The sequence below is a fragment of the Nestor notabilis genome, unplaced genomic scaffold (assembly GCF_000696875.1).
Source record: "Nestor notabilis isolate BGI_N333 unplaced genomic scaffold, ASM69687v1 scaffold3000, whole genome shotgun sequence".
Classification (NCBI taxonomy): Eukaryota; Metazoa; Chordata; class Aves; order Psittaciformes; family Psittacidae; genus Nestor; species Nestor notabilis.
Window position 1 is genome coordinate 24,160 of NW_009911405.1, and position 11,173 is coordinate 35,332.

Sequence of the window (11,173 nt, forward strand, 5' to 3'; positions counted from 1 at the left end):
AATTACTTTTGCAATTTCTTTTTCCAGTCCCCAGCTACACTGGCCTCTGAGAAGGATGCTGCTTGCATCTCTGCACCAGCATTAGCACTTAAACTGCCAACCCCAATCCCACAGAAATCATTTACTTTGCAAGTAAGTGGACTATAAGGGAAAAAGCTTAATATTTAAAATAACCTGCTTTTAAAAATATCCTTAATTATTCAGATCCTTTGTTAAATTAACGTTTGAATATGTGTATTTGTTCAAGCAAGATGGTATGCTTCGGCTTCTAAGAATATGTCTGTATGAGAAAAGTTAATGGCAAATCAGCTAAAAAGACACTTCTGAACTAGCAAAACTTCAAAGAGGAGTACTTTCGGTTCATCCTTTGCTCCTCCTGGTTAACCAAAGTGTGTCATAAAGATCAAAGTCTCCAATGGGAGTAACTGCTGCACTGTTACAGTTGTGTTGGTAGTACACTGCTGAAGAGGAAAAACAACTGAGAGCTCTCTGGAGGGGCTCTACAACTGAAGAGACTGGCAAATAGTATTACTTTAGGCATTTATGAAATAATTATTCTGCCTGTTTAGGTTGTGGTAGTGTGGTTCTAATTGCAAGATTGCAGGGAGGCTGGGCACATCTAGACTTGATCTGGTGCCCTTAATTAGGAAGCACAGACTAGCACAACCTTTCTTTATTCTTATGCTCTGAATACAAAGAATTATTTGTGTTCTAGCCAAGACTGATATTTAGAGGTTTGCTTCTTTTGAAGTATCACAGTACTTTTTGAAGCCACTTTAAACAAAGAATGCCATACTTAAATGTGTTCTTAAAGACAGCATTAGACTTCGGAGGGCTGACTTCGGGCTGTTTAGGACACTGGTTGGGAGAATCCTGTGGGAAACATTACTGAAGGACAAAGGGGTCCAAGAAGGCTGGACACTCTTTAAGAGTGACATCTTCAAGGCACAGGAGCAGGCAGTCCCTGTGTGCCAAAAATAGAACCGGTGGGGAAGAGACCAGTCTGGCTGAACAGGGAGATAGTGCTGGAACTCAGGAAAAAAAGAAAGAGAACCTATGGCAGATGGAACTGTTGACCCATGAGGAGTACAAGGATGTGGTTAGGTTATGCAGGGAGAAAACTAGAAAGGCAAAGACACAGCTAGAACTTAATCTGGCCACTGCTATAAAAGATATTTGTAAAAGGATTTTTTATTTTATTAGCAATAAAAGGAGGGCCAAGGAGAACCTCCATCCTTTACTGGATACTAGGGGAAACCTATAGACCAAGGATGAGGAAAAGGCTGTGAGGTACTTGGTGAGGCACTGGAATAGGTTGCCCAAGGAAGTTGTGAATGCTCCAACCCTGGCGGTGTTCAAGGCCAGGTTGGACAGAGCCTTGGGCGACATAGTTTAGTGTGTGGTGTCCCGGCTCATGGCAGGGGGGTTGGAACTAGATGATCTTAAGGTCCTTTCCAACCCTAACTATTCTGTGATTCTATGATTCTACTTAATGCTGTCTTTGCCTCAGTCTTTAATAGTCAGACCAGCCATCCTCAGGGTACTCAGTCCCCTGAGCTGGATGAGAGAGATAAGGAGTTGATTGAAGTCCCCATAAACCAGGAAGAAACAGTGACCTCCTGCTCCACTGAGACATACACAAGTCTATGGGGCCAGATGGGTTCCACCCTAGAGTGCTGAAGGAGCTGGCAGAGGAGCTTGCTAAGCCACTCTCAATCATCTATCAGCCGTCCTGGTCTAGTGGGCAGGTCCCAGAGGATTGGAGGTTGGCCAACATGAGATCTCTACAAAAAGGGCATGAAGGAAGACCCTGGGAACTACAGGCTTGTCAGCCTGACCTCAGTGCCAGGGAAGGTCGTGGAGCAGATCATCCTAAGTGAGATCACACAGGAAAATGGCGGGGATCAGGCCCAGTCAGCACGGGTTCAGGAAGGGCAGGTCCTGCTTGACCAACCTGATCTCCCTCTGCAGCAAGGGGACCCTCTGGTTGATGAGGGAAAGGCTGTAGACGTCTATTTGGACTTCAGTACAGCATTTCACGCTGTCTGCAACAGCAATCTCTCTGCTGGTTTAAAAACTGGCTGGATGGCATAGCCCAAAGAGTGGTGGTAAATGGTGTCACATGTAGTTGGTGACTGGTCACAAGTGGTGTCCCTCAGGACTCTGTGTTAGGGCCAGTGGTGTTTAACATCTTCATTGATGATCTGGATGAGGGGATCAAGTGCACCCTCAGTAAACCTGCAGACAGCACCAAGCTGGGTGGGAGTGTTGATCTGCTGGAGGGCAGGAAGGCTCTCCAGAGGGATCTGGGCAGGCTGCTTCAATGGGCCAAGGTCAATTGTATGATGTGCAACAAGGATTAGTGCCAGGTCCGGCCAGTAGGACTAGGGAGGTGATCATGCCCCCCTGCTCAGCACTGGTGAGGCCGTATCTCGAACACTGTGTTCAGTTCTGGGCCCCTCACTACAAGACAGACACTGAGGTGCTGGGTGGGTCCAGAGCAGAGCAGTGAAGCTGGTGGAGGGTCTAGAGAACCAGTCCTGTGAGGAGCAGCTGAGGGAACTGAAGCTGTTTAGTCTGGAGAAGGCTCAGGGTAGACCTTATTGCTTTCTACAACTACCGGAAAGGAGGATGGAGAGAGGAGGTGGTTGGTCTCTTTTCCTAAGTAACAAGTGATAGAACAAGAGGTAACAGCCTCAGGCTGTGCCAAGGAAGTTTAGATTGGGCTATTAGGAAAAACTTCTTTACCAAGAGGGTGCTCAGGCATTGGAACAGGCTGCCCAGGGCAGTGGTGGAAGCACCGTCCCTGGAAGTGTTCAAAAATTGTGTAGTTGAGACCCTTAGTGACATGGTTAAGTGGTGGCCTTGGCAGTGCTGGGGTAAAGGCTGGACTTGTTGATCTTAAAGGTCTTTTCCAACCTAGTTTATTCCATGATTCTGTGATTGTTTTGGATCTAATGGTAGTTTTTTGAGTAGCTCTTTTCCTATTCCAAACAGTATTTTGGTTTTTGTATTTCAGGTATGTTCAGATCCATCAATGTACCTTGAAGTGGAGAATGAAATAACCACAGTGGGAGGTTCAAAGTTGAGCAGGTTAAAGTGCAATCGAGAAGGAAAGGAATGGGAGACGGTCCTCACCAGTCGAATTCTTACTGCAGCAGGAAGCTGGTAAGAGTATATTGTGGAAGAAGGTGGTCCTGAAGACCAGAAAACATTTCCAGGGGTACAAAAGTATACTTTATAGAAAGTTAGTTATGCCTAAACCCATATATTTACAAACAAGTACAGGCTTTAAAGATATTTTTATCTACTTATTTAGAAAAGTTGATTAACTGGATCACTTCTTTTAGGAATTTTTGTGATTCTTCATGCTTGCCTCAAGATACCATATTTCTCTTCCAGCTAACCTGGTCTAATGCATTGATGCTCTTAAACTGTTAACTGTTACCCTGTGGAGATTTTTGTAGGGATTCTGACTTCTGTTGACTACTGCTATTTGCTGGTTTTATCACTCCCCACTGTGAATCTTACACAATCTTTCGTAATAAATGTGTTGTGGATAAAAATCTGCTTTTTAAAAGATTGCTTTTAGTCTTTAGACCAGTTTCACTCCAAGTTCTGTCTTAAAGCATCCTGAATTCTCATTAGCCAGTTACAACTCTTTTCCTGTATATTTACATTTCTCCTTTATATTTCTTCATTAAAGTTAATTAGCTTAGCTACTAAAAATGAAAAATTTGAAATGGGATGTTTTGTAACATACAAGTATTTTCCTGAGTCTTTTGCTGTTTTTACCCTTCATTTTTCTCAACCTTGCTTAGTTCAACCTCAGAGTTTAAGCCAGAGCCATGCCCACGTCTGAAAAAGAAGATGATTTTAAAGCTAAATACAAGTACAGGCCTGAAGAAGAGCTTGTGTGTACTCAAAATCTTTACAACTATGCCCCTTGGTCTGATAAAAGATACTGTCTCTACCTGCAAACCTTCTCTTGCCTGTCTCCTTAGATGATCAACATTATAATCAGTTTAAGAGCTGTAATAGTTACCTTTTAGGGAATTAGCCAAAGTTGTATGATAACTTAAGAAATCAGTCTGGTTTCATGCTACTTGAATTTGACAAAATGTGGTCGTTTTATTCTTTCTTTCTTTCTTTCTTTCTTTCATTCAGTGAGATTGTAAGTGTAGCCTGTGAGAAACGAACACTGTCAGTATTTTCAGCTTGTGGTCGTCGCCTTCTTCCTCCTATTATATTGAATACACCCATTTCCACCCTACATTGCACGGGTTCTTATGTCATGGCTCTCACCACTGCTGCTACGCTCTCTGTTTGGTAAGTACCATGTTAGGCTGCAGCAGCTGGCTGGGCTGATTTCTGTAGTAACTCTGATCAGTTGTGTCCATGCACTGCTGTTGAAACTGAGGCTTAAACCACATCAGGTCTGAACACAAGTCTTCTTTTGGATATAACGTGAAAAGTTAACTGGGCAGGACTTGAGTTTTGTTTCTTCTCTGTTCTAGGACAGTCCATGATACTGATTTTGATTCTAGAAGGAAGATAAAGGATCAGCTAGAAGTTCCTGGTGTAAACAGCCTCCCTAGGACAGACTTGCCTAGAATATGGACTAGATTAAGGAGGGGGGAAAGGAGAAATATGGATACTTCCAGATTCAGTCATATTTAGCCAACGAAGTACATGAGTTTCAGAGTTAGAAGTACTCTAGCCATCTTAAAGATACCAAGATAAAAACTGCAGTAACTCATTTACAGTTGTTGAATTTAATCTAATGTCTCATGCAAGTCAGAGTTCCTAAAGGAGTTATTTGGATCCTTAGTGTTTGCTTAGCTGTAATGAGGTTTCCTGATAAAGAGCCATAAAAGTTATTCTCTGCTATTGACTTCTGTCTTGCCTTAAGGGATTTGAGTTTGCCCAAATAATTTTGTTGAAGCAATGAAGAAAAAAAAGCCCCCTAAAGAAGAAAAATGAAGAAAAAAGCCCCCTAATGAAGAAAAAAACTCCCCCTAAAACCCCACTTCGTCATGAATGCTGAAGAAGTGTGTGTGTGTCTGTGTGTTAAATGATTCTGAAGCTTTCAGTTGTTTGTAAACTGCAGAATTCCCTTTTGTCTTTTCCAGGGATGTTCACAAGCAGACAGTCATTGTTAGAGATGAGTCTTTGCAAACAATATTTTCAGGTAATAAGAAGGGTGATTTAGTTACCAACCTTTGAGCTCACCTGTACTATTTAGTGCCATTTATGAATCTGCTGGAATTTTATGAAATCTGAAAAGCCTAAACAAATAATTTTCCTTCATTATTGTGTAATGAAGGGGAGTCATTGGCAACATGTACATGTTCCTGTACATGTAACAGCCTTGTACAAGATTCTGTAGCTTATTATATTCTGACTTGCTTCTGAATATGAAAATTCAGTGTTGTGAAGATCACAAAATATTTAATGTAAATGTGCTATTACAACAATTTCTCTGTGTGTGCTTTGCATGTTTATTACTTTAACAATGAACTGCAACTGATTATCTTCTGATTCATAATTTCAAAATCTTCAGTTCCAATCATTGCCAGTATCTGGCACAACACAAATTACCAAAAAAAGCAGTATCTTGGAGCATCCTGGCTTCTATTTTAGCTTTCATCCATAAAGCACGAACTCAAACTACTTAGCATTTTGCGAAGGTATTTGTTAGAAGTTACATGCACAAACCCTGGGCCTGGAATATGCTGGGAAATGTGAGGATCCAGCGATCCCACTTACACTTAGAGAGTACACTTTTCTAAGTATGCTGGGATTTAGAATTTTAACTTAATAGGAAAAAGAAAGATAAAGGCTTCTTGGGTTACAGAAGACCTGGCAGAATTGCTGAAGATTGCCCCTAGATACGGAGAACATCTCCAATAACGCCCATGTTCTGTATAAATTGCAGCATCAAGATAATGTATTTTGCAAAAGTGTGATTTTAATGCCGTTGCACTGAGCCTGATGCTTACCATCATGATCTCGTGTCTCAACCTTGCTATCAGTGCTTGAGATTAACACTGAACCTTTTTCTGTAGGTTGCTATGACTGATAATTAATGGTGGATAGCACTTTTTACTGTTATGAATGTTATGCAAGACTCCAAAAGAAAAATTTTGGTCTGATTTGACTTGTAGGAAGTGATGCAACTGTTTCTCAGATCTTGCTGACTCAGCACGGTATACCTGTAATGAGCATGTCTGATGGAAAGGCATATTGTTTTAATCCTTCTCTTTCTACATGGTAAGTTATGTCTTATTTCCTGCCGTTACAACTTAGCTGAACTGATGTATATTCTGGTTTACTTCAGATTTTGAAGGTTTAGTCTGAGTAGGATCACACACCAGGCTTGGTTTTGCTTTGGTTCACTATTGCATGTCTAGACTTTTTTATAAAGTAACATTTAAAAAACTAAAAAGCTACTCTACAGCATTATCACTCTTGCCTACATGGTACATACTCTTTTATGTATTAACATACACCTATTTATACTTTTGCTGATGTACGTCACTTTAATCTGCTGAGCAGTTGGCAATGATTTTGTCAGTCTTTGTCAGTCCCCATCACTTCTTGAATTCTTTTTATTGTATCTGATGACAAGCCAAGTTTGAAGAGAGCTCTGTCTCCAAGATTAAAAAGTTTTATAACGATTGTAAGTCAGGTTGGGGAGGAGGGAAGGAATCATTATAGCTCAGAGAATTCCCATGAAGAGTCATTACTGAGGTCCTAAACACAAGGAAAGGCTACGTAAGAATCTGTGCCTTACTGGGTATCAGGTAGGCTTTCTCCATGGATTCTCTTCTATCAAGGCATAAGTTCCCATTAAAAAATCACCAGGGTTAAATTATTTACAGTGTCTTTCCAAAACAGATTCTTTGTTGTCTTTCTATGAGGGGAAAAAACACCATTCTTCAGTCCTAATGCAATAGATGCACTTAATGAAATGAGCATGCTTTATGAAAGGGCTTATTGTTTCAACTTCTCCTTAGAATAATTGAAATTAGTCACTACTTGGTGTGAATGCTCTGGAAAAGGAAAATACCCCTTATTTGTTCTTTAGATAAACTGAGAAATTACACAGAAATTCTTGTCAATAAGGAGCAGAGGAAAGGCTCTCAGCCATAACTCTGATTTTGCTGTGATTTCTTTGTCTGCACCACAGCTTTGGAAATATATAAAAGAGCAATCCCTTTGGTCATCATACAAATTGAAACATGATAAAGCAGTGAAGAGTATTCTAAATATTTGTGCCATTTTACCTTTGAGCTGTCTGGAGACCTAAGCTTAGCATTGGTTTGAGCCACTGATTCTCTTGTCACCTCAAACCACTGAAAATGATACTCTTGATTAGGTGTGGAAATGCCAGCTGTAACTGTCAACTCCCTCCATAGGAAGGATAGCAGTAATGTATGGGAAAGATAGTCAATGCCTGTGATCTGTGAAGACTTGTCTGGTGGGTTTGGGGACCTGACATGAAGCAAAATCAAGTTGTTAAAGTCATTACCTGTGTTTACTCCAGTCTTTATTCAAGGGCATGACTTCTTAAAAGATGTAATATGACAAGTAGAAAGTTCATTTCCTTCAAAACTAGTGCTAAATTGTATTACACAATTAATGTTGTGAGTGGCAGGGACATTTCCATGACAGCACAAGCAGAATTTGGATATGGAGTTGAAACAGTTGGGATCCATGGAATTCCTGAGCACTTCAGTGATATTTTTTTGGTTATCTGTGAAAATACAAATCAGGATTTGAGTCAGAACAGAGCTGGATCCCGTGACAGCACTGCCTGCTCTCTGAATCCCCTGATACTACTGCCTGCTCTCTGGATCCCCTGATACCACTGCCTGCTCTCCTCAAACTTGGGTTTTGTTTGTTTGCTTTTTTTCAGGAATCTCATTTCTGACAAACAGGACTCTCTAGCACAATGTGCAGACTTCAGGAATAGTTTACCATCCCAAGAAGCCATGCTGTGTTCTGGGCCTTTAGCTGTAATACAGGGACGAACATCAAAGTACGCACTTACTTGCTTCATTTGATCAGCATGTTTATCTCTCTTTCCCTGTGTTACTTTGGGATAAATTAGCTGCATGTTATTCATGTATTTGAATTAGTGAGTTAATTTTTAAGATGCTGATGGCTCTGAAACTACCAGAAGCTCATACAGTGTTGGGATTTTTTTTAAAACCTTTGCACATTTATAGTCTGTATCTTATTTTGAGATTGCTTGGGGGGCAGGAAAGCACGCTCTAAATCTAATCGTTTTAAGGCTCCTCTTTATTGGATGGGTAAAGTATTTGACGATGCAATATTCTGATTAGCCAAACTGACTTTGGTTTACATTTTAATTTTTACTTTACCAGCTTTCTGGAGTAGGCCTACAAATTTTGAGTAGTTCAGTTGTCCTCAAGGGATCTATTTAGTGAAGTCTGAGAAAGTCGTGTGATTAGTCATCTAATGCATATTTTTAACATGTGAAAATACCACTAGGGAATTGTGTGAGCCAGAGCAGACTCCTGTAGGTAATTTAATAGCCTATCCTCACCTGGATTTGAATTTGATTTCCCAGGCAGATTTCTGTGCTCTTTCTGTCCTTCACATCAGAGGTTATTTTTTTCTAGTGAGAGAAACTGTTGAGTTTGATTGCTGTTCTCTTGGAGGGGGAGGGGAATTAACTGGGAGAAATACTTGAAATCCAAACAAACAGCATTCTCTTTTTGAGAAAGAGAAAATATCAGACTGAAAAAGTTAGCTTTTTTGTTTTCAAAAATGAAATAATCAGTTACTTTTTTTCCAAATTAGCCTTCTTACAGCAATATTTGGTTGCTGATAACCATGTGTTTTTAAAGAGAAGACAGATGCAAGGAAGAGGAAAGGAACAGGAGGCAGAAAACCCTCCGTGGACCTTGATACTTGTAAATGGTCCAATGTGGGGGGAAGGCAGTTTGCTATAAAGTGCTGCCTTTGTCATTAAAAGCTTGCACTCTGGAAGCATTAGATGCCTCTGAAAGATAAGCGTAGAATAGCTTGTGCTGCAAAAATACTTATTCCTTAAACTAGTACCTGATTTTATGGCTACATGTTAATTTTTTTGGTTTGTAGTTCAGGAAGGCAAGCTGCAAGATTGTTCTCCATGCCTCATTTAGTGCAACAAGAAACAACACTTGCATACCTGGAGAACCAGATCGCAGCAGCACTTATCTTACAATCCAGTCACGAATATCGCCACTGGCTCCTTATCTATGCACGGTACCTAGTTAATGAAGGTGAGGCTTAAGAAACACTTTATTCATGTCATGTATATGTATGATTGCACTTAACGTTCTCCTTTCAGCACTTGGCTTCTGAACTCAGTGTTTACTTAAAAACAAACAAGCTGCTGAAGTGTATTTGCTTCCTGCGGCACTCAGTACTCAGGAATCCTGTTTTGACACACTGTGAATAGATCATGGTCTGGGGAAACAGTGCCATCTGTGGACTTCAGCAGTAGGAATTGCATGGTAAGAGAAGTCCAGGTGTCTGTCAGACATCACACATATTTATCTGGCAGCAACTACAGATGTTTCGGAGGAACCAACAGCACCTTGTAAAACATATAATATTCCTCAGCTAACTGATGATTGTTGCCTGATGTGAAATGGAAGAGTTGCTTGGTCTCTGACAATTTGTAGCAGAGCACATAAAACTGCAGAGAACTTGCTTGTATTACTTGCACTTTATACTGTTTTCTTACATTCTGAAATTTCAAGAGCCTGTACTGGTGAGCTCCACAGGTTAAATTCTGTGAGGAAAGAAACCCGCAAGAAAAGTACTTGTGTCTGTTTTATATTTGAATACACTAGATCTTTATGCTATTATATTAAATAAGGTTAACCAACTGACTTTGTGCTTCTTGGATTCTAAAGATCTCTGTTGTGTCTCCACTTGCCAGCATTCCAGATTTAGTAGTTCCCATTGTATTAATTCAGCCTTATTCCTCACCATGTATAATCGTTTTACACAGAGGAGAGCTAAATGGTTCATGTTAGGCCACCTAACAGGTGCTGGCAGAATTAAAATTGAAGTCATTAATTCTTGTTTTTTGACCCCTACCTTATTTAACAAAAGAGCTGGATGAACTAACTGTGTGTGGTTCTCCAGTTGAAATTAAAATGTTCATCTTGGGTCATACTTACATTGAAGAGACAGTTATACTTTTTAAAGTCTTCACTAATTAGGAGTCTCTATTGTGTGTGCAGGGCTCATCTTGCACTGAGCAAATGTCACTGCCTTGCATGTATGTATACACCGGATGTCACTGCACATTCTGCTTTGCCACGTGTATTGCTATCCTGGATCTGCTAAACTTGAAAATTGCACATCCTATTATTGACCCTTTATTCCTATGGTAATTTCAACGTTTAGTGAATTCTAATCCATGAAAATGCTCAATCTATTATACCTTGATTGACAAGTTACTCTTGAACTGATAACTTCGTTACTTGCAAAGGAAATTCTCCCCTCTCATTTTTGAGTGAATAAAACTGGCCTGGAAACTGTGTGTGGTTTTATTAAAGGTTTTATGCTACCATTTTTTTTAATTCATGCATATTAACTTGGTTCATTTTATTTTTGCTATAAGATCTTTTGCTAAAGGTTTGAGAGATCTCTTCTAGTTTAGTAATATTTTAATGTATCAAAAGGATTTTTTGTTTTCTTCACTATGGACTCCATTTTTTCCAAATTCATATATTACCATGACATGCAACCTAACAACTTTCCCCCTTCGCTGGTTTTCATCTTGTGGCTTTCCAGCTCTTGTGATATGTCTTTTGTATTAGTTCTCTGGCTGTTGAAGTTTTCTAATGTTTTTTGTTTTGCTTTTTTAAAAGCTGCTATCTTTATGAGGGAGGGGGGAGTGAGGTTGAGATCAGGGCAGCTCTTAAAACAAACTGGAGTAACTACTACAGTTTTTCTCCCTATTGTAGATGATCTTTAGTAATAGTTTTGGTTTTGAGAACCTAAAATAAAGCCCTTTGGAATTTTAAAATAAATCCTTTAGAAATCATCTTATCTTTCCAAAGATTTGCTGTTAGAATAAAAAAACATTCTTTCAGATATCAGTATTTTTGGCTTTATTTTATTCTAGATACTTGTAACTCTT

At 39.8% G+C, this 11,173-nt stretch overlaps 1 protein-coding gene across 1 annotated transcript in view; it reads left to right on the forward strand.

The window, feature by feature from the left end:
- The window catches only part of LOC104405696 (protein HIRA), a 36,993-nt gene that overhangs the window by 24,131 nt on the left and 1,689 nt on the right, over nucleotides 1-11,173 (forward strand). Inside the window, exons 17-23 of the mRNA XM_010014473.1 lie at nucleotides 28-132; nucleotides 3,020-3,168; nucleotides 4,168-4,329; nucleotides 5,133-5,191; nucleotides 6,168-6,273; nucleotides 7,922-8,044; nucleotides 9,133-9,296. Of these exons, the coding sequence (XP_010012775.1) occupies nucleotides 28-132; nucleotides 3,020-3,168; nucleotides 4,168-4,329; nucleotides 5,133-5,191; nucleotides 6,168-6,273; nucleotides 7,922-8,044; nucleotides 9,133-9,296 (868 nt within the window). The remainder of the gene's footprint in view (nucleotides 1-27; nucleotides 133-3,019; nucleotides 3,169-4,167; nucleotides 4,330-5,132; nucleotides 5,192-6,167; nucleotides 6,274-7,921; nucleotides 8,045-9,132; nucleotides 9,297-11,173) is intronic.